At 46.1% G+C, this 24,136-nt stretch overlaps 1 protein-coding gene across 2 annotated transcripts; it reads right to left on the bottom strand.

Moving 5' to 3' along the window:
• Positions 1-397: 397 nt before the first annotated feature.
• Positions 398-6,473, bottom strand: pyya (peptide YYa). 2 transcript variants are annotated; one of them, XM_007901419.2, is made up of 4 exons: positions 6,350-6,473; positions 4,261-4,448; positions 1,753-1,830; positions 398-695 (listed from the first exon to the last, which is right to left on the bottom strand). In XM_007901419.2, exons 2-4 carry the CDS (start codon positions 4,446-4,448, stop codon positions 671-673), a joined length of 291 nt encoding a protein of 96 aa, XP_007899610.2. In that variant the 5' UTR covers positions 6,350-6,473; the 3' UTR covers positions 398-670.
• Positions 6,474-24,136: the final 17,663 nt, after the last annotated feature.

Here is a 24,136-nt window from a genome sequence, read left to right as displayed (position 1 = left end):
ACAGAATGCAGTTTAGCAATAAAGTGGATTATCTGTATTTTGTGGGTGAAACGCGGCTGCCAATTGCGCACAGTTGCGACCCACAAACAATCATGGATTCAGCGACCAAATGTTCTGTGGGGGTTTTTGGAGGGATTATTACCCCTGGAAAGCGATCTGTCAATCGACTAACAGCTGGGTTTCTACTTACTGCTCGGTAAACAGAGGCGGGTGGAGTAAGGAAACTTGCCTAAGGTTTCGCCCTTCTACCTGGTGAGTTATAGGTAGAGTGCGTTGAGTGAAACCAAACTAAAAATGATTCCATTTTTGATTCATCCATTAATCTTTAATTCCACGTCAACATCTTTACAATACAAACAGAGAGAGAGAGAGAGAGATAGGGTTTGTTTTTTTAATACAGACAGAGGCGGGGGAGTGGGGGGAGAGTTAGGGTTAGGGTTAGGGGAGGTTTGGTGTTTTGATTGCAGTATATCATATTTAACAATAAATTATGTACAATTGCCTGCCACAAAAAAAAAAGCTTCAATGGTTTCTCGATGCGTGAGGGAAAGGCTTGCAAATAGCGATCCTCGGAAACCTTTTCATTTCGTCCGGAAAAGGCCAGGTCTTTTCTGTTATTGTAATTACAACCCAAAGACACAACGATTGACCCGATACAAAGGGGAGAGGATCACCACACCAAAGAGTCATCATACCTGAGCAAACGATACAGAAAACAAGTTACGACAACAACCACCACAACCACAACTTGTGTTCAGGGAAGCACAGACTCTCACAGCACAGAAGGAGGACATTCGGCCCATCCCATCGTGGCTGTGCCCGGCACTTTGAAACAGGTACCCAACTAGTCCCACTCCCCCGCTCTCACCCCACATCCCTGCAAATTTTTCTTTCTCAAAGTACCTGTCTAATCCCCCTTTTGAAAGCTACTATGCAATCTGCGTCCAACGACCCTTTCAGCCAAGTGCGTTCCAGACCGTAACAACTCTCTGGGTAAATAAATAAAAACAAGTGCCGATGTGGGGCTTGAACCCACAACCTTCTGACTCAGTTGGAGAGAGTCCCGGTGACTGAGCCAGGCTGACTCTTTGCCTTTAGCTTCCTAATCACCCGGGTTTTAACTGCAGCAAATAAAAAAGGGAGCAAATAAAAAAGGGAGCAGTCAAAAGTCTTGTCAGCATAATTATCATTGTATCTGTGTAAGTTTTACTGCAGCCTATACGGAGCAATATAACGGACTTTATGACATTTATGCGTGTAGCTCCAGTACATACGTAAAAAGCAAAGGTAATAATTCTTGGTAATTATTAATAGCTCTACATAAATAAGCTTCATCCCAGCTCTCGCTTAGCGAAGGAAGCCGTAAAACAGCTTCACCCTGAGGTTGGGGCATGAGGGAGTGGGACCCACTAAATTTAGACGGTACAGAGACGGAGAGACGGACTATTTGCTGAACGATGGGAATTCACAGCAGCCGAGAAAGAAGTGCAGCTAAAAAATTTTATTGAGTCGTACAGCACAGAAACAGCCCGTTCGACCCGACTAATCGGTGCTAGTGTTTAGACTCCAAACAAGCTCCTACCTCTCCAATTCCCCTCTCCCACACACACACACACCTGCATTTCTTTCTCGCTTGTACATGCATCAGGTTGTCCCTTAACTACAATGATACTGTTTGCTTCAACCACAGTTTTCTGCTCTGCTGTGCAGCGCTAAGGCTGAGCTGAGGCCCTTCAAACTAGCGATAGTTACCTTTCCCTCCCGGTGTGATCCTTGCTGTCATCAAAGAGAGATTCTGACAGACTTTCTGGGTTTTCCCTCTTCCCATATCTGTCGGGGAAAAAAAAATCATTCTCAGGTACGTTATCAGGTAGAGCTGTTTCTGGCGAACCCCCCAAACCACCGCTCATTAACTGCTATTTTGTGATATTATTAAGTATGAGTTTAAAGCACCCATGTCCCTCTTTTGTGTGAAAAAAACCCGTTCGCTTACAAACTACGCAGTCACTGCACTTTGCAGTGAGTTCCCCCGTGAAGCGCTTTGAGGCGTCTCGACGACGTGCCGAACGAAGAAGGATGATTAAGGGCGAAGGGGAGGACGTGAATGGTTTTGTCTGGAAAGCAGAAGGACTCGGCGAGAGGATTTGATTGCGCGGCAGGTATTAGAGCAAATCAAGATGGCAGTACATTGATGGTTTCTCTCACAAGCCCACGAAGTGTGGAGATGGAAACATCGCACAGATGGCTGTTAGGGTGTGGAATTCATTAGCGCGAGTGGCTGTTGAGGTTGGATCAATGGAATCATCCAAAATCACAAGCACCTCAGCGCTCAAACTATTAAGGGATGCGGGGGTGGGGGGGGACGGGAGGTAGAGCTGTAAAGTGGGATTAATTTAAAAAAAGCTAATTAAAAATAACAGCGGCGAAAACACTACACTGTAAAGTGTAGTAACTGTGCATTTGTAGGCAAATCTACATAAGGAAAATGTAACGTAATGCATCACATGAATAATATTTGCATTGCAATAAAGCACCATTCACACCAGGAGGAAATCTCAAAGCGCTTCACAGGATTTACTGCAGAGTGTCGTGACTGCGTGTTTTGTAGTTAGAGTCAACTGTAGTTGATATAGTTAATTGCTTACTCAGCGCATTCGCCTTCATTTTGATTTATGTTTTACTTTCGCAAGAAAGATCCTAAGATGGGTCTGGATGAAGAAGGCCCTTCGGCTTATCCGATCTCTTCCCTCCAGAACCCCCCCCCACTAAATTTCCCCCCCCACCCACCACCCCACCCCATCACTGCATTAAGCTGCTTTTTAAACGGCAACGCTCTATGTGACATGTTATCCTCGCGTGATAGACGTTGCATAAATGCAGGTTGTTGTGTGAGCTCAGATACAGAACCTCGGCAGATTATTCAGTCACACACAGATCATCCCCGATACCTCTCCTTTACCCACCTCCACCCGGACGCAGACGCACATTTTCCAGCAGGAGATAGCAATCAACAGCAAGAGTCTTGACTGATTTCCTTACCTCTCCCCCTCTCACACACTGAGAGGCCTCTACGCGACTCATGGCGTAGGAACTCTACAGCACAGTGTGAGATAAATAACCCTCTCGTCTTAAAGTTTCCCCGATAGAATTTGGTTCTCGTACACGCTCAATTTTTTTGTGCGTCATCCGCTGGGTGTCTGACACGCACGGAGGAAACCCATCAAACCAGACCAGGAAGTTATGCGTGTAAATAACAATCTTTGCAATGATACAACAAGGGACTGGAAACCTTAACGCAGATTACAATGAGCTCTGGAACACTCGCTCTGATCCACAGCTCTGCCTGAGCCCTGTCCAGATTTATTGTAGGTAAATGTTTGGCTCAATAAATAAGGGTGGGTCCGTCAATAAGATCAGCCCATCTGGGGAGTGCAATCTCTCCCTCTCTGTAAGTTGCCAATGGATCGCGGGAGGCTACAGAGGGAATGGTTTAACAACGGGAGCGCTCAGTTTGTCAAGCGTTAGAGCTGAATAATTCTTCTCTCCGATTGATTGATTTATTTGTGTCATCTCAAAGCCGAGTGTCTGACACGCGCGGAAACCCATCGCCGTGGCTTGAGGGTGTTCAAACCGAACAGAGTTCCCCGCCGTGGGTAAGCCACCTACACCTGGAAATTTCCCAGTGTCTGGAACGGATTGGCACTCTCTTCCCCGGAGGGACGCACACCCTGCTTACCTAAACCCCGGGAGGTATTAGGCACAGGGGTTGGAGAGAGCCAAGGCTCGTGGGGACCCCAGAGTGCGCGGTGGGTGACTGATGGAGCTTAACCAGCTTAACCAGTTTGATACTGAGAGTGTGCTGTCTGGGAAACTTCCCGCTACTTATCCAGCTCGGATCGACTAGGAAAAACTCTGCCCCTCTCTCTTTCATGGGAATCTTTAACGTGCGCCCGAAACAGGCGGAACGTGCTTTAACGTCTCATCTGAAGGACCACCACCGCCAGCGCTGCGATCATCTTATTGCTAGCGACGTACAAACCACTGATCCATCCTTACAAGGGTCAGTCCGTGAGCGGCTGGCAGTCGAGGGGTTAATCGAAGGGGGAAGGCAGCGAAGTGGAAATCCACGAGATAGACAGACAGCGCGTCGACTGTGAATCACGTACCGACGAGATCGATCGGAGCTGTCGCCGAAGAACCCACCGCAAAGCGCCGAACGGACGGATTAGATCGCGACCGGCCAGCGAGCTGAGCTCTCACCTCTGCCGTGTGATGAGGTTGATGTAGTGCCGGAGAGCCGAGTAGTACTTGGCCAGCTCCTCCGGTGGGGCATCCTCCCCGGGGTTTTCGGGTTTGGGGGGATAGGCTTCCGCCAGGGTCCCCAAACACACCAACACGCACACGGCCACAACGATCAGGGTGGTCCATGGTTTCTGAGCAGCCGACATCTGCAAACACACGGGAAAGACATCACGGGATTGCAAGAGAGGTTCGGATACAGATAAATATGTCGCCTGGTTCGGTCTCGTCCTTCCAGACTGCCCATCCCACCGGATTCCCATCGCCGTATCGTCCTGTTTCCCGTTGAGCCCGGGCGCTGGGCACTTGGGCAGCGCCACTCGACTGCAGAGGGCGTCACAGCCAAGCCTAACCTCCCCTCGCCCGGCTTCCGCCCACCCCCCCCACCCCCTCACACACACACACACTTAATGCAGAGGGACTGGGAGCAGAAACCCTGGCAGATTTTTCCCTCTCTAAGCCCAGGAAATCCCGGGGCCAATTACACCCACTCTAAGACCAGCAAACTCAGCAGGGACCGGGATTCGAACCCGAGAGCTCCTGTTCTGTAAGCTGCAACTCTGCCCACTACACAACAACAACACCACAACAACAACTCGGATTTATATAGCGCCCTCCACGCCGGACGGCGTCGCAGAGCGCTTCACAGTAACGGATCCCGGGCTCAATCCTCCCCTTCCACCCACTTACATCTTTATGTCCATTTTCCTTCCCAATGCACCTTTATTTCAGCATTGACTTCACTGCAAGGAATATTCAAACCATTGAACCGCAGGACTTTATACACAGGAGAAACCCCTTTTACAGTCTTGCAGTGACTTAGAGGTTTGATCGACACAGAGGAGTTTTGTAAGCGAGCAAGTGAGCAAACTTTCACAGCCCCCTCAAGTTCTGTCCCGTCTTAGAAGCCCGGTTTACCACAAGAAATCACGTTGGCATAGAAATGCAACGGCAACCAGCGGCTTGTATTTATATCGCGCCTTTCGTGCGGGAGGGCGAGAGGAATAGAGATTACCCGTTTTGTCCGCAGATACCCAGCAGCAAAACGAATGCTGCAGAAAAGCGTCTGAGTAAATCGCACCCAGCAGTGGATGGGCATTGTTTGACGGACAGGACATAAAAGAACTTAGCTTTATTGGGCAAACGGATTCAGGAAAAAAATCGTTCACCTAACGTAATTGGTCACCATCCAAGGGGGATAGCAAAAAAAAAAGAAAACACGTGCATTTTTCACAAGGAGAAAATAAGACCGAAAGACTGATCGAAGCAGATTTTTTTTTCGCTTTGAAACTGTTAAGATTGTAAAAAAAAAATTTTTTTTTTAAATTCCTTCCTAGCCGTCAAATTGATTTTCTGTTTCGTTTTTTTTTCTCCCTTTTCTTCTTCTTCTTCTTCTTTTTTTTCTTCTTCTTCTTCTTGACTGGGTTGAATGAACAGACCATCTTCGCACGGAAAGAAATTCAGCAGGCACTTCATGCCCGTTTTGTGGGACGTTGCTGCGTACGCAAATCGGGCTGCTGCATTTTGCCCGTCAATGCAGTCACTACACTTTCCCGGTGAAATCTTGGAAACGCAGAATCGCGCGCGCGATCAGGCGTTTTGCTTCGAATGCAAACGATTACGGTGGTAAAATAAATAACCTTTCGCATCGGATGCCTTTCACCCTCGGGAGGAAGTCTCAAAGTGCTTAACAGGATTTATTGAAGGTGCGGTTAACTGAGGGCAGAATTATAGTGACATCCCAGTTATCGGGATGAAATGTCTAGAGCTTAAACAAAAGTGTGCATGTTTAGACGTTTGTGTTACTGGTTGACAAGAGACCCAGTTTGGTTTGAATTGAGTGCATGCAATAGTATCGTTGCTCGGATTACATTCAGACTTCGAATGGACTTCGAATACACACTGCAAAAACTCTTCAAGGAGAGAAGAGGGAAGAACAAAGTGTTTTAACTGGAGAACAAGAGAGAGAGAGAAATAAATAGCAGTACAAAGCGGGTTGAACAAGAATAAAAAAACACACACACACATGCAAACAGCTAAAGGTACTTACAGTTTCTGAAGTCTGGATTTACTCTGGATGAGCAAAGAAAGTCCTAACAAGATTGTCTCTGTCTGACTCTGGGTCTCTCTCTCTCTCTCTTTCTCGGTTGCTCAGTAATGTTCAGTTGTCTTGTGAAGCTGTTAGCTACTTCCACCTCCTTTTATACCCATGGGCTCTATGATCATGTGGGAGGTGCAATTCGCCTCCTTACACTTATTTGGCATTAATGAGATATCGACAAATCGAATCCCACTCATTTCCCCAGTGTCTGTGTGTGTTTTCTCTCCCCCCCCCACACACACACACACACACAGAATGTACCCTAACAGATATGCATCATCGTTTGTTCAGCTTATCTTCAGGAGAAGGGGAAAGAAAAGTTACCCACACAAGAAAAAAAATATTACAAGACACACTCTTAGCTGATAGACGTTACATTAATTCCCTGGATCCAAGTTATCAGCCACATCAATGCAGAAAACAGTTGTGGGATTTATATATGCACATATGTATATATGTTATATAAATATACACACACAAATTTACATTAGAATTAAGATGCCAGTCATAGTATATTATTATCAATCATAATCCTTGCTTTTTTTTTATTATTTACAAGCATTTACTGGTTAAGTTAGTAGGTTATAGTATATCCCTCCACCCAAAAAAAAAAATTGGTTTGGTTTAATTCTGCACTCAGTTGCATAGATTGCCTTGTGAGTGGCGCAGTAAAGGGTTAACTTGATCTGGCCGCTATCTCGCAAAAAAAATGTGTGCGTTTTAAAACATAAAACTGCATAATATAATCAGTGTGGACGACCACAAAGGTTTAGTGTGCATTAAATAGTTCAGCATCAGTGGTTATAGTCAACTAAATATTTTTTCCCCCCCCTTTCCTCTCGTTAGCTGTGTGTTGGAACAGTTAAATTTCTGTCAGGGTCACCTACGTACCAAGTACAGATCCTGATATTTTCTAGTGTGGCTGTTTTCTGGCGCTTAACGGAATAAAACTAATTGCCAGTAGGGGTTGCAGTGGGACAGTTAAGAAAAAACAAGGTGATGTGCATTGACTAACCATCAGGTGAAGGTATTGGGGACGTTATCAAATCCAACCCCACATCCCCTGGGAAAATAAAGTCAATCCAATGGGATTTCAGAGCAAAGCAGAAAATGTAACCCAGGAAAGAGCCAGCTTTTTTGTTAATTTATTTTTTAATTGCGTTACTGTAATCTGCATTAATCTTGGTCATGCAAATTCGAGTGACGTGTTTAAGGCAGCGCTATTAACCCCTTATTTTTAAACACCTAAATTAAATGTTCCTCGGGCTCCTCTCGGGTTTAAGCTGACTTTGATGGAAGATAAGTATTAATTATTTAGGTTTGCTTCGTTTATTTATTTATTTAGGTTTATTTAACACAAACCTAACCCATCAAATTAGCTCAAACGACATTCCACACAAGCTGCTAAAAACATGTGTATTCAATATTAATCTTACAACTAGGTCTCACATTTTACCTGTTACCATTTTTTTTTAACAAGTGATTGTGTGATATTTACCACAGGCAATTGATACTGAATGAATCTCGAGAGGCGTTTGAGTTGCAAAAAAACAATTGTATTGTATAATTGTACGTTTATATTGCTTTGAGATCAAGGGATCATTCTCAAAAATAGTTCACATCACTATTTTTTCACTCGACCAAAACCGGAAGATTGACTGATTTAGCAATAAAGACCAACTTAAACCCTATAGAAAACTGTACTTCTAAAAAAAAGTGTTTATCTGAAAACTCCAAATGTGCTCATCCACAGAATAATTGACACTTCCAACCCCCCCCCCCCCCACCCCAACCCTTTCCTCTCTCCTTCCTTCTACCATCAAAGGCAGTGAAAAGGGATTTAAACTGACAAACCAAAACACATGTTAAACACATCTGAGTTGCAATATTTTTTTCCCTATATAAAAAATAAGATTGCGGCTAAATTTTATCCTCATGGGTACAGGTAAGAGTTGCAAAGACAGTTCAAAAATAGGCTTTAAATACCATGCTTTTAATTGAAGGTGGTTTGCGATGCTTAAACGCTGTGCAAAACCAATATGAAATGGCCCTTATCGCTGCTTGCTTCGTTAAGACATTAAAAAAACCAAGTTGCCTGCAAATTTGTGCAGTCTTTTGAGCCCTGAGTTAGATATCGTTCATCCTCAGCTGCCATTTTTACTGGAAACTCATAGTTGTCTCAATAAACCAACCAGAGACACTTTGTGGGATTAAAAATATAACCTCCTAAGTGTTCCCTGTGCCTTATTCCTCACTTTGATCCCTATTTAGAAGCTCGTTTCTCACTTCTCCCTGAAGCAATTCTCGAATCTCAAGTTTTTTTTAAAATGTTTTTGCTAAATATATATATATATATATTTTAAATAAATGCAAATGGAAAGAACCAAAATGTCTTCTTTTTTCTTGAGTCATTGTCTGGTTTTCGCTTCTCCGTTGGTGCCCGCTTCTCTCGGCTCCTCTCGCTGGGGTGGGGTTTTGGTGGGCGCTGGTTACCCTACAATGCCCCCACCCTCTTACCCCCGCCCTCTCCCACCCTCACCGCCTCCATGCCCCAAGTGACTATTGTCCACCTGTGCCTTGACTACGCTAACTTCCTGCTTGCCGGACTTCCCAACTCTTCCCTCCACAGGCTGCAGGTTATTCAGAACTCCGCAGCTCCTGCCTTGAGTCATCCTCCTACACCCCCACGCCCTACCCTCCACCCCTCGTGACATCAACCCGCTGCTCGAGTGAAAAACCCTTGGCCGTTCAGCGCCTTGGGACAGTTGTCGTTGTGGTTGTTGTTGTGTGTGATGTGAGAGAGCCTTGGCATTGAATGGCGAGTAACATATTTATCTGTAGAGGGCATCACAGTTTACCTCTCCTCCAAGATCTACCACATTCCCACATACCCACTAGAGTGTGCTGTAGAGGGCCAAGGAGTAGGAACCCCGGCTGGTCGTATCCAAGCCAATGCTATCTTTAAATAGTCCGCAGTCTGATCGTATTCAACAGATGACATTAGTATTCATCATTTGCGACAGAACCGATATATTCGGTTCATTTTCGCGGGGTGTATCTGCCGCAGCCTTGTATAAAGTGTGTTACAATTTCCTTCTCACAACTTACTCCGTCATTCACATATGTATTTACATATTTTAATTTGCAAGGTGACTCTGATGAAAATTCCGGCACATTTTATGTGAGTTTGTTACAGCCGCCAAGGATATTATTCGAGTGAAATTTCCGACGTATCGCAAGGCTAAAATTATCACATTGAATTGCTGACATGTTACAATTTCACACCTCTCCGCCCCCTCCCCCCCAATTTGCTTCCCACTTTATTTTTTTGTCGGTCGGGTGTCTGACAGACGCGGAAACCTATCGCACTTCTTAAGACTATCCAAACCAGCCTGAGACTTCCATGTAGGTCATGTACACACATAAATTCAACAGTTACCCTGCATAAACTGAAGGGGAAATAATAGTGATAAATCTTGCGTGTGATACCGGGCGCCTTATCAAAGTGCTTCACAGGATGTACAGTAAAGCACTGCGACTGTGTGTGCTTTGAGGGCGATGTCTCACAAACAGCTTACATGGAGCGAGTGAGCAATTTTATCCGGGAGATTGTCAGCCAAGGACACTGGGAGAAACAAACTGCCTACTCTGTTTGAATAGCGCTGCGAGACCTTTAACATCCACCTTGACAAGCAGACGGGACAGGGTTTAATGTCTCAACTGAAGGACACGGTTTGCCCACCCCAACAGTGATGCGTTGGAACGTCACCTTAGCCTGTGAGCTCAAGGTCCTGACGTGGGGCCTGAATCCACATCCTCAGAGGATTCAAGCGAGAATCCTAATGGCTGAGCCAGGCTGACACGCACACATTGCACTGTATCCCATTTGTCCTGCCACTCAGTAAGGGTCTCAACCTCCTAGTCAAGTCTGAAAATTGCCCCCCGACAATCTGACTGCACTTACAGCTATCTGTCAGTTCCAAAAGTCAACGCACTGTCTAAGTCTGAAGGAGCCAAACCTATCAAGTGTCCATTAGACTGGTTGCTGTCTGAACGCCTACACAGAAGTGGAACGAGGTACTTATCTCACAGCAGACATGAAGCAAAGATCTTTCTAATCATACCACCATTAGTAACCTATCTATGGTTTATTACAGCCATTAAGGCAATACTCTTAAAGAAGCAATGGTACGGATTATGCTTTTTGTTATCTATTCCCTTTAGTAGGCAGTACTCTGAGCCTTTTTCCTGTCAGTGTTATCTCTGCAACCCTGTGTTTTTCGCAAATAACCTGATATCAAACAAAAAACAACACGCTGTACAAAACGGAATTGACTAATCGCTCGCCCCTCGACTCTGATTCTGGGGGGAGGAAAAAAGGAATAAGAGTCATTGCGTTGGAATAAAAAAAAGGGTTAAAAAAAAGCACTTTGTTGTAGGGATTTAACTAAACGTTTTATTCTGTTCAGCATTATGTTACTTTCCAGATACCTTTCGCATCCCATAATTAATGATAACAATAATATAATTCATTCGTTGCAACATATTTGCAAACCTCATTTGGTAGCTTCAACAATTCTAGAGCCTTAAGACAATAGATGACAACAAATTATATCTGCGTCGCGCCTTTCGTGCCGGGAGGACGTCCCAAGGCGCTGAAGACGGAGGCATTCTCTGGGTGTACTGCCTGATATTGCTCCCACATCTCAACAGCAACAGCAACAGCAACTTGCCTATACACAAGGATAGCGTCTCACGAAGTGGTCTTTCCCCCCTCATTGTTGTTTGCGGGAGAGGGAGTGATGGAGTGGGGGATGGGGGAGGGGGGGTGCGGCGGTGGTGGGTGCGATTGCCTGGGGAGCAGTCACTACACTTGAAAGTAATTGAGTGCTGCTTTGAAGTAACACAATATAACAATCAATCCACTTTACAATAGCCTGTGAAGCCCTTTGGGACGTTCCGAAGACCTGATAAAGCGCTATATCGGACGCAAGGGTTACTATAATTATTTTATTGCGCAAAGCCCTTTGAAAACAACTGATTTTAATTCCTCTTTGTATTTGTCTCGGGCGCGTTGGTTGTTCGCTGGTCAGAAACACGAGGGCAAAAGTTTGCCGACCTGCGTGGTGTGGGAGTAACAGCTCTGAGCTGTCAGGCTGCCTGGAGAAATAGAAAGGGCGACGGAGAGAGAGAACGAGAGAGAGCGAGAGACAGAGAGAGAGAGAGAGAGAGTGTGTGTGTGTGTGTGTGTGTGTGTGTGAGGCTTCGAGATTGCACAGAATAACCTCTGCTTTCTGTCAGCTCCTGTCGCCATCGCTGTACCAACCAGGAGCAAATGTATTTTTATCCACCAGCGTGAGAGACGCAGAGCGAGGGGAAGCATTTTACTTTTCCCCTTCCGTTACACCCTCGTTCCTTTCTGCTTTGTTAGTGTCCCCCTGCACGCGTACGCTCCCCTAGAGAGCGAGCTCAGCAGCTGCTGCCAGCAGACTGCCTGACACTGTTGTGCCTTTGCTATAGACAATGAGAATAATATTGCTTGTGTTTGGCCCAACGTCTTATCGCACGGTCCAAACTCCTCAAAGCGCTTCACGGGCTCTACTGTAAAATGTAGTGACTGCTTACGTGTGGGGGAACGTATTGGGTAAATTACGGTAGATAAAAAAAGAAAAGAAATATATATATATATGCACACACATTTGCATTTGACACAGGTCCTTTGACATCAGGAGGATGTCTCAAAGTGCTTCAGGAGACAACCTGTAAATGCAATACAATTTTGCATTATCCTACACTTTTCAGCGCTCCAAGACACTGCTCTCGTGAAGGGAGCTGTGTAAATAGTGAACGCATTATACGCATGAATTCAAATCTGTACTCGTCTGGTTGGAAAATACTACAATACTTTGCTTGTGAATGAAGTCAGTATTCGGTCGTGCTATTTCCAGACGCTAAGTAGTACGGATCTTTCTTTGAAGTGCGTAGGCAAAACACGCAATAATTTCTTCCAGGGCCTATGGGTCAGAACTGAATCACAGGCAGAGGGTGACATAAAACTGACTCATTCATGAAATAGACCTAAAACTCACACCTTTTGGCTTTGGGTTTCATTCCAATTTCCGTTTCCTGTCATGAGAACGGTTCTCCCAGACTTTTAGAAACTTCAGGATTCAACAATATCTTTATAAATGTCCTTTCGGGTCAGCCTGGTGTCTGACACACGGAAACCCGTCACTGTCCACATATGTATGCTACTTACATGCAAAAATTTCCCTGTGTCTCCAACGGAATCACACACTCCCTCTCTCTCTCTCTCTCTCTCTATTCCCAGAAGCACATACCCTGCTTACCCACAGGGCATTAGACACAGGTCGACGAGAGCCACGGTTTGGGGGGACCTCAGAGCCTGCGTTGGGTGTAACTGTTGGAGTCTAACCAGCTGAAAACGGCGAGGGTAAGATGGGAGAGGAAGGATGAGTAATTTTGCGTTGTTCCATGGTTGAAGAAGATAGCTGTTACCGTTAGAAAACAAAATAGTCTATTATTATTTGAGCTATTATTCAAACACACCTTAGTCAGAGCTCAGAGTGATGGGTACCCGGGAACAACAACAGCAACAAATTACATTTGCGTAGCGCCTTTCATGTTGGGAGGGCATCGTAAGGCGCTGGACAGTCAGGGATTTGGACCCGAGCTGGTGGTTGGGATCAGGAGGGATGGAGGGGAGGGAGGGTAGGGGGGGTAAGAGGGTGACCGAAGGTGCGGTTGATGAGGATGGACTCGAGACGGGTCTCGAAGGAGACGAGCGCAAGAAGTGGGAGAACGCAACTCGGGTGGAAAGACTCAAAGTTTGCCCGGTCGCTAAGATCAGAAGCTCATTAGTAGCTTGGCATTTCAGAGGGTGTCAGAGTCTTTACGAACTTGTATTCAGCATCTCATGTGAGCTACTTCATCTAACTGCAAGATAATTGCAACACAATCAGGTCAATTCTCCGTTAATTGGAAAGTGATCTCTAAGACTCTGATGTCTGAAGCTACACAAGTTGTACATCAGTTGAAGAATATTAATTTGCCTTCCTGCCACAGAGCTGCCATTAGCTGTTCTGGTCTCCGCTGTGATCCACCTCCGAGTTCTTGTTAACAGTCACTTGTGAGCAGCTTCACCATCATGCTCCGAGTCAGAAGGTTGTGTGTTGTGTTCAAGCTCCCATGGCAGGTCTTTTAACTCATGGTGTTGGCTGACATTACAATGCACTGTTCAGCAAATTTCCGTGAAGCGCTTAAAGCAAAATATAGGAACACAGGATCAGGAGGAGGCCATTCAGCCCCTTGAGCCTGTTCTGCCATTCTACAAGAAAGTGGCTGATCTGTACCTCTAATCCAATTACTCGCCCTTGCCCCATATTCCTTAACTAAAAGAAAACCTTTTGAGACGTCCTCCCTCTATGAAAGGCATTGGATCAAACGGTGGAAGGAAAATACATCCATAAAGCTTAGCCGGAAGATAATAAGTTCTCAGTCTCGGTCTGCGCTGAGCAAGTTTCACCTCAAAGTAGTAAGTCGGGCAGCTTGGGGAAGACATTTCTGTACAATGATTTGAGCAATGTCTTTCGTGGTTCAGCACCGATGGCCTCTCGTGATGCAGTAATCGGATTAAAAGCAAAACCTGGCGATTGATGATTCATTCCAGGCTGTCCACGTTGCCTCCGAAATTGGGTCCGTGTCTGATCCTACGACCCAGGTCTGTTGGCGTTCGGCTGAAAAATGAAAGCGCGAAGAAGTGGCTGATATTATTGCCGGCGAGCATGTTTATTGCACAATATAGCAAAGCAAACCGTCCCCATCCGACACATGAATTGCTTTGCGAGCGCAAAGCGGTAGCAGTTATTGTTTGGGAATAATTCAATCTGCGTTTATATTGCCGGCCGAAATCAAATTTGCCAGACAGGGACCGGGGGCTGTTTGATGCAAATTGGACTCGTGACCCAGGTTACGCCTGTCGGGAGGGCTGTAGTTGGTGCTTAACGGATGACAAGGAGCCCAGGAAGAAACACCGTCCCAGGGCTGAGCCTCATTAAAGAGCGAGTCCTTTCCACTCTGATCACCGGGTGGAAACGGCAGGATTGGTGTTCGTATCGCGCCAGCCGGTGGGTGCGTTGTCAGTAATTCAACATCGTTGCAATTAACGGCAGTGGCTGCACATGAACCCCTCACTCGATCGGCTTTAAATATAATAATAATAACAATAATAGTGCTTGCCTTTGAATGTAGCGCCTTAGCACATTGTCGAGACGTCTCAAAGCTCTTCACAGAAACTCCCGTCTCTGTCTCTTTCCGAATAGCGCCGAGGGATTTTTTAACGCCCACCTGAGCGGGGACAAGACGGGGCCTCGGCTTAACGTCTCACCCGAAGGACGGCGTATTGGATAACGCAACGCTCTGCGCGCGGAAGGACTGCGTTTGGAAAACAAGGGGAAAGAGAGGCAAGTGTGACCTTTCAGTCAATCAATTTCCAGGACGTTTGAACCCCGTGTTTAATCATGATTTCCCAGCCCTATGATAGAGCGAAAGTTCACCGTTGCCTCAGTAGTTTCTTAGTTACCGAACATAGACCCAGCTCATTAAGTGCGTTGCTGTAGCAGTCAGAACGCTAAGATTCTTGGTTTGAAGCCAAATGGAAGTCAAGGATCATAAGCAGCGCATTTTTACACGATTAGTACTTACCTCATCTTCCGAGAGTGAATCATTTGCTGAATTATCCCTCGATACAGATCAGACCCGAGCTCCTCAGGAGCTGGAGTATTCGCCTACGAAATGCACAGTCACTACACTTGGTACATCAGCCCGGCTCTGTTGGTAGTCCTCTGGCCTCTGAGTCATGAAGTGCCCCTGGGCTCTAGCCCCCACCAGGTGTTTGCCTACAAATACACAGTCACTTCAACTCGCATTACGTACTGTGAAGGGCTTTGAAATGTCTCAACGCCGTGATAAGGTGTTGTAACGAATGCGCAGAATATTATTAGGATTATTATTAAATGTGGTCCTGAGCGATACATTTCACATCCGTGGAGGATTAACTGAATAAATTACACATCCGAAACCCTAAAGATTAATAAAGGCATCCGCAGAAGTTTGATTAGACGAAACTGGATGAACGATAAGCGAAGGCAAAATCAACTGTTATTGGATTTGAGCTGCCAGCGTCTCGCACTGTAATCAGTGAAGCGCCATTTATAATACACTCGCAGGGTCACATATTCAATCAGGAAAATCACAGGCTCTTGTGCGTTCTTCGAGAATTCTTTAGACAGAAGCAGAGGCCCATCATCGTGCAAAGCAGAGCCGAGAGTTCCACATACATGAGCTATCTACACGTGTGTAATTCCCCTGTATCAGGACTAGAACGTTCTCTCTCTCTCTCTCTCTCCTTGAATGGGCGGACGGAAGCTCAGTTTAACGTCTCATCTTCAAATGCGGGACCTCTGACATTGCGCTGCTCCCCCAGTACTGCACTGGATAATGTTATGATAATAATAATCTTTACACTTTTTACAACGCCTTTCGCATCAGGAGGATGTCTCAAAGCGCTCCACAGGATTTACTATTGGATGAAGTGACTGTGTGTTTGTAGGCAGATTTCTGGAGACATTTCAGCTTATTCTTTCACCTGCTTTTATGCCCTTTTTATGACTATGTGTTGATTTCGCATCAATGAGTTCAAAGCTACAGCAATAAGAACTTGTATTTGCATAGCACCCCTAAAGCAGGATAGCCCCCCAAAGCGCTTACAAAGCTCTGGGCATCCAGGGGTTATATTCGTTTGCTCATGAACAGGACAGGGTAGATTCTTCCAAGCTTTTCATGGGCTGGATTTCAAAACAACTTGCATTTACATAGCGCCCTTCACGTGAGGGTAGCGTCTCGGAACGATTCCCCCAGTGAAAATCGTCTCCCAGCTGTGTTAAAACAAAAAAAGAACTTTTTTTCTCTGTCGAGCCGTTATTGATTCCAAAGAAAGCTAAGTGACTCTTTGCAGCTGAACGTTGCTGTCCACACGTGGGCACTGGACGAGATTTGTTCTGCTTCAGAGGAGCAGGGCTGCTGATGGAACCGTCAGGAATTTGGGCTCTTGCGGTAAATCATTTAGAACACAAGGATTCGCCGGGCGAACGAAGAGCGAGATCCATCCAGTTTGCCTTCCAGCATCCTGCCAACCGTATGCAAATGTCCTGTCCCAAACTGTACACTGTATCCCTCAGATATTATCGATCTCATTAGTCCATTGATTAAAAACATTGTGCGGAAATGTCGCCGAAGTAGATCAGCGTCCGTCGATCCACAGACGCACATTTCACTTACAGCAACAACAACTTGTACCCTTGACTGCATGTAGCGCCGTTTCCGCAGGGCGGTGTCTCGGAGCGCTTAGCGGACATGGCGGACAGAGCCCGACACCGAGCCGGAGGGGGAGAGGGAGGAGGTGACTGTGAGCACGGTCGAAGAGGAGAAGGAGTGCGGCAAAGTGCAGGGAATTGGGGGTAGAGAGCTCAAAAGCTTCGGGGCGCAGTGGTTGATGGTGGAGCGGAGGGGAAGAGGGACAAGCAGGAGGTCAGAGCCAGCCGGGCGGGTAGTGGAGTGCGCAGTGAGTGAATGAGTGAGTGAGTGTGTGAGTGAGTGAGCGAGCGAGCGAGCAAGTGAGCGAGCGAGTGAGTGAGCGAGTGAGTGTGCGAGTGAGTGAGCGAATGAGTGAGTGAGGGAGTGAGCGAGTGAGTGTGCGAGCGAGTGTGCGAGCGAGTGAGCGAGGGAGCGAGTGTGCGAGCGAGTGAGTGAGTGAGTGAGTGAGTGAATGAGTGAGTGAGTGTGCGAGTGAGTGTGCGAGTGAGAGAATGAGTGAGTGAGTGAGTGTGCGAGCGAGTGAGCGAGCGAGTGAGTGAGCGAGCGAGTGAGTGAGTGAGTGAGTGACAAGCACAGCCATCGCTCGCGACTGTTTTTCATCCTCTTTTCCGTGCAACCCGGCCAACTTGACTCGGTAATAAATTTGTGTGGCCTCAGCAATTTAATTGATGGATTTTCTGTCAGAAGGAATTTTTTTATATATAAAATGAATACAAATGTATTATTTACTACTTTAATTAAAAGAGCCATAGATTTCCTGCCAGGGGAAATTAAAGGAGACAGAGAACGCTGGAACGTCGAAGGTACAAGGAGTGTAAATACTGCTGCGAGACCTGCCTGAGCAAATCCATAGTTCCGCAGTATCGTCAAACTGCGGAGGCAAAGTTCACCGGGCGTTTTGGCCGCGGGAACTGGGCTTTGTAAGAAAAAAAAATGATTTGTGCGGGAGTTGAAACGAAATAATTCCCCGCATTTGTTGGAGGAAGCCTCAAAAGCGCGTTGCTGGGTTTTTACCGCCGAGCGCAGTGACCGGGTGCTTTACCGGGCGAGTGGGGCAGACGATTTGTACGCAGCGACTTTCGTTCCCAGCGAACGGCAGCGGAGTGATCACGAGGAACGTACAGCACGGAAACAGGCCACTCATTCCAACCAGTCGGTGTGGGTATTTATACTCCGCACGAGTCTTCGCTCCTTACCCACCCACACCACCCATTCCCCACACCCTTCCATTCCCCTCTCCCTCATGTGAAGCGCTAACTTCCTCTTGAATACATCAACGCTATCCAATTCAACCACCGCATCAGGCAACGAGTTCCACAATCTCGCTACCTTCTGCATGAAGTAGTTCCTCCTAAATTCTCCTTTAAATTCCCCCTTCCCCACCGGTCGTTATCTTACATTTGTGTCCTCTGGTTACAGACACCCTCCCGAACCCCAACAGTGGAAACCTTAAACCAAGTTAACCTTATTGGTCCCACTTATTATTTTAAACACTTCTATAAGCGTAGCTTCTCTGGGAAGAGCTCGGAGTGAAGACGACAAGATCAGGCGTTGCATTAAATGCATTAAATGGGATTAATAGTGCAAACTAAACCATTTGGTTTCTGGATAGAAACTCTAGGGAATAATAGAGAAACTCTAGGGAATAATAAGAGATACTAATACTACAACAACAACAAGATTCCATTTATAGAGCGCTTTTCACGTCAGGAGGACGTCCCAAGGCGCTGTACAGTTGGATCAGGACCCGAGCAGGGGGGAAATGGTCAGGGTGAGGGGAGGGAAGGGAGGGAGCGAGGAGGGGGTAGAGACTCGAGAGGGGAGCTGACGGCACGGTCAAAGAGAAAGGTCTTGAGACCGGCCTTGAAGGAGGAAAGGGAGGAAGCGGCGAAGGCACTGGGGATAGAGTTCCAGAGCCTCGGGGCTGAGAGGCTGAAGGCCACCGATGGTCGGGCGGTTGGGGCGGGGGGTGTGGAGCAGACCGGAGCCAGAGGAACGGAGTACTACTGCTACTGCTAATAATAATAATCCTTGCATTTCATACAGCGCCTTATCACGTCTTCGAGACGTCTCAAAGCGCTTCACAGGATATTCTGCCCGAAATTCTCCCCGATCTTAGCCTGTAAGATCGTTATGACTTAAAACTCAAAATCAACGCAGAATTGAAGGAAATAGAATCATAATTTGGAAGCCAGTCTAAAGAATTATTCCTTTACCCTTGACTTTATGGTATCCATCCTGAAATGGTATCTCCAAGCTCTGTGTCCTCTTTGAGAAGCCTATGTCTCGGAAACTCTGGGTCTTGTTTTCTCTGTGCACCCGAAAGTATTGTTCTGAGTTTACTTTCTCAATTCCATTTAAAATATTACATCCCCCCACCCCCCCCCCCCACACACACACACACGCACCCCCTCCTATTCCCCTCTCCTACATCCTTTTATTCCCATCTCCCTCATGTGTGTGTGTGTGTGAAGTTTTCTTTGGAGGAACGCACCTAATTCCAACTGGGATTTTTATGGATCCCAACTCCCGAGTTATAACAGGTCTCTGCTATAATGTGTTGCTCTGCCATCGTGACTACTGTTAATAGGGAATAGTCTGACAGCCTGCAGAAAAATTCCAGGGAGACTGTGCATATTTAGTAAAGATAGTAGTTTAGAAAGCTGGTGAGTAGGGGTTATAGGGCTACGGATACAGAAAGAGTTGGACTCAGAGAATAATAACCTTGTCTCTGTCCAACTCAGTGAGCCAACTTGTAAAGCTAACTGACAAAGAATTGTTCAGGTATATGAAGAACTTCACAAGTCCTGTCGCATCGGGTTAAGGTTGTGGAAGATTTATTTGACGTAACCGGTCTGGCTTAGAAACGATGCATTGTATTGGCGCCTTATGGCGTCAAAACGCTTCACAAACAATTACCGTCAAGTGGCTTCGGAGGCAACACAGCGGCCAATTACGCCAGTGAGGTCCTCACGAAACTCATGTATTTTCGGACTCTGTCGTGGAATTTTTAACGCCCGTCTGAACTGGTAAGACAGGACATCAGTTTGACGATTCATCTCAAAAGACGACACCTCCATCAATGCCCCCAGGAGTGGAGCGTCGGCCCCTACTGTGAGATCAAGTCCTGGTATGAACCCAGATCATTTCTGGCCACAGTGTAATTTGCTAAGCCAAGTTGACACCATGACAAACAATATAATAGGATATGAAGGATGTGATAGAATATATAAAAGTCTCAAGGTTATCGAGACATGATGTACGTCTCCAGTTAACATTCAATGGAGAAACACATTAGGAAACCTTGGAAATTTCCCCCCGACGATGATGATGATAATAATAATTCTTGCGTTTGATACAGCACCTTAGGTCGTCTCAAAGCGCTTCACAGAATATACTGTAAAGTGGAGTGACTGTGTATTTCCGATATTCCAATCCGATTCCTGACTGATATCCCTGACAGTGAAATCTCCGATCTCCTCGAGTTAGAGCAGGGATGTTGCACCTAATTTATGTGAAGTGAATTTCACGGGACTCTATTTAACATTCTAGAAAGGCTGTCGTTCACACAAAGTATTTTGCCGAAATTAAAATCTGATGATAGTATTGTCCGTGAATGATTACTCACTCACCTTGAGTCAAGGATAGCTCTGGTGCTTTGCTATTCGGGCCCAGAACACAGGGTGATTCAACTGATTATAATAGCCTCTGTTTGGATGATTAATAATAATTGATAGGTACTAATGAGAAAGACTGATTATCAAAAGAACAGCAGGCTGGTTCTTATCTGTGTTGAGGTCAAGTCCCTTGCTTTCCCCCTCCCAGTTGAAGTTAATGGATGTTCACTAATGGTAATAATAATCCTGGTGTTTAATACAGCACCTTTCACCTTGCGAAGATGTCTCAAAGCGCTTCACAGGATTTTACCGTAGAGTGTCGTGACCGTGTGTTTGTAGGCAAAGGTGCCAGGCAATTTCTGCTCAGCAACGACCCAGTTGTGAAGTGAATGACCAATGTTTAATCTAGGGGAGTGTTGTTGGCTTGGACACCGGGAGAAACTCTCTTCTCTTATCGAATGGCGTCAAGGGATCTTTAACGTCCACCTGAACAGTCACAAAGGTTTAACGTCTCATCCAAAGGTTGGGGCCTTTCCGGTAACGCAGGCCTCAGTCGAGACTATGAGCTCGAGATCCACTGATTCACAACCCACTGACTAAGAGGCTGAGAGTTACAAAGCCCCAACTCATAGAGAAATCATTCGTTTACGTGTCAAATAAGTGCAGCCACCAACGGTAGTCAATGGCGTCCAGAGTAACTTGTCAGCAAAGTGTGCGGGAAGAGATGTGTTGGTGACTGGAGACTCAACTTAAGGAGACAGGGAACTATCAATGAAAAACAGGAAAAGAAAGGACCTTATTTAATAAAGACCATCAACTTTAAAGATCCAAGTTGAGCTGCCCCTTACCTGCGACTGTCTGCTTGTCAGACACAGTGAGATGCTCTTATGCATGATTCCGACATCTCATTAAAACCGCTTCCCTGTCAGACTATGAAATTCGGGGTATCTGTAACCGAAATTCTGACGCAGGCGTGAAAATGTCCCGTTGAGGGAACGCGAGCCTTTCCCATCACTTTCAGGGGACTTTGTGCAGCTGGCAACTTCTGTAGGTGACATGCGGAGATATCAGTGACCCTCACCGGACCAATTCTAATGACTAATAGGCAGTTTATCAAGGCAGCTGAAAGCATCTTTACCTCAGAGGATAGACATCGGGTCCCTCAACTTCAGTTAATGGCCAATTGACTCTGGACGTTTTTCCCCCAACTTGTGATCAATCCATCTAAACACTGATTGATGGTGTGTGATGTAGCAAACGGTCGCTGTCGCAGATCAAGACGAAAGCATTTCTCTCAAACCTCCGCGCTTTGCAAATATTCTTAATAATATTGAAACAGTCCATTGCTGTTAAGTGCAGAACAGATCTTTAACAATCCTTAAAGCGATGTATTTGATGATTTGCTTCATTTCTTTTTTTTTAAAAAAAGCTATTTTGTGCTTATAGGACTACTGGTAATACGAATCAATAATTCCTTCCGTTTGATGTCACCACTTATCAATATCTCGGAGCCCATCACGCGATTTTATTGTAAAGTTCAGGCAAACGCAGCAACCAATTTGCACGCAGAAATGTCCCACAGACAGCCGTGAATTAAATGTTCGATCTTATCTGGGAGATTGTTGGTCGGGACACCGGGAGAAACTCCCATTTCTTTTCGGCAACAATTACCGCGAGCGCTTTTGAAACGTACGGCGTGGCAGCCTAGACTATAAGAGTTCAAGGTCCCAAAGCGGGGTTTGAACCCACAACTTCTGACTCAGAGACAAGAGCGCGACCAAACAAGGCAGCCCGGGGCTCAAATGGCAGTAATCTTCGTGCTCACTCGGCTTGGAGTCCATATAAACAGTACGGAAATGTTTAATTTTGACAACAGTGGGTTTGGGATAGTTTGGGGTCGATTCAAGAGCTTATACGTGTGAGAGGCCGAACGATTTAACGAGAAGAAGAGAGGAGAGTTTGTGGCGATGAAAATGGAAATGTATGTAATGTGGAGCTGAGCGGAGATGATTGAGGAAGATTGACGGACACTTACTTGAGGAGTGTGACCCCCTTGTGACCCTCTTGCAAATCAAGCGGAGCAAAAGAAGCGCAATTAATTTTTTCAGGGTCTATTTATTTCCCATCTATTCCTGTCGAACACTCGAGGGGAGCTGACGACACGATGGAGAGGAAGCCATACTGAACCCGGCAATTTGGTGGCGTGAGGGAATTAACAGACAGACTTGAAGTGGTGTGAAAGAGATCAATGAGAAGCACTTTGCGTTAATGAGAGCATCGAACGCAGCGCGGAGCAGGCAAACTCCTGCGGGTGAGATCACTCATTCTCCTGTCGCCCAGAGACCCGGTCGAGGTCTTGCCATTCATAAAGGGTCGACAAGGGGGTAAATAGGAGCACATTGTTCCCACTGGTCAGTACGTCAGCCATGAGAAAACGACGAGTTTAAGACAATCGAGTCTAAAGGATCTTAAAGGGTGTGGGGAAGCGAGAGGGGAGTGGGGATACAGTGTCTCTGTGTGGAGAATAGTAGTACATTTACCATAATAATAATAATAATAATCCTTGCTTTGGATATAACGCCTTATCACGTCAATTATTATTATTTTTTGGAGGGATTATTGCCCCCCAGAAAAGCGATCCGCTTACTTTCTACTTCCTGCTCGGCAGACAGAAGCGTGTGGCGTAAGGAAACTTGCCCAACATTTCGCCCTCCCCAGGAATCGAACCCAGGTCCTCTCGCTCGTGAGATGAGCGCTCTAAACCACTGGGCTACAGGACTCCACATTTGCTTCTCGCGCTGTAACATTCAATGAGACTCTCTGGTTGACACTCTGCCATCTCCAGAATTGGTTCCAGAATGAAATCAACCTAGAATCTAGGATGAAATTTAACACGGAAATCTGATGCATTTAACACGAAGAGCAGAGATCAGCGCAGGACATATTTGCAGCTTATAGAATTAGATGTACACAGAGTTACGAAGAAGCTACACCGAACGAAACAAGACACCCGACTAGTCCGTGGCAGAGTATACTCCACCCGAGCCTCCACCTCTCTGCTCCCTTCTCTCTCTCGCGCACGCACCAAGTTTCCTCTTGGGTAGGTTGATGGTTTCTGCTTCAAGCGCATGGCTAGCGCCAGTTGCAACTAGGTCCAAAAATAAACCGCATCAGCTCATGATATAACAAGCTAAACTTGAGGAGATAACAAATTCCAACCAGGTAACCACATCACATCGATGAATCATACGACTTTAGTCATATTCCCACTTGGGGTTATGCAACGTAAATGCCGGCGTTTAGGTGATGTGAACCTTTAAATGACACCGTCATTACCGTGCTGAACACTTAAGTAGGAGCACTTTATTTGGAAGGGCATCTTCTGCCCTGAGTGTGAGATGACAGAAAGTAAAGCAATTACATTGCATTTTAACCTCAGTAAAACTCTGCCCCGTGAGTGACCCGCGAGGGACGGTTTCTGCAGCGAGTTTCTGCTGCCCTCCCGTGGGACAAGTCGGACAAATTGGAGAGGTAAGAAATGCGAGGCAAAGAATTATTGCTTGTTCATTTTTTCTTTGTTGGTCATCGGGGTGTCTGACACGTGCGGAAACCCATCACCGTCGCTTAAGAGCATCCCAACGACACAAGGAAATTCCCGAGATAGATTGTTGCAATGGAACGTGCGCGCTCTCTCTCTCTCTCTCTCTCTCTCTGTGTCTCTTGC

The sequence above is a fragment of the Callorhinchus milii genome, unplaced genomic scaffold (genome assembly GCF_018977255.1).
Source record: "Callorhinchus milii isolate IMCB2004 unplaced genomic scaffold, IMCB_Cmil_1.0 Scaffold23, whole genome shotgun sequence".
NCBI classification, from domain to species: domain Eukaryota; kingdom Metazoa; phylum Chordata; class Chondrichthyes; order Chimaeriformes; family Callorhinchidae; genus Callorhinchus; species Callorhinchus milii.
This window is presented reverse-complemented; position numbering and strand designations above follow the sequence as displayed.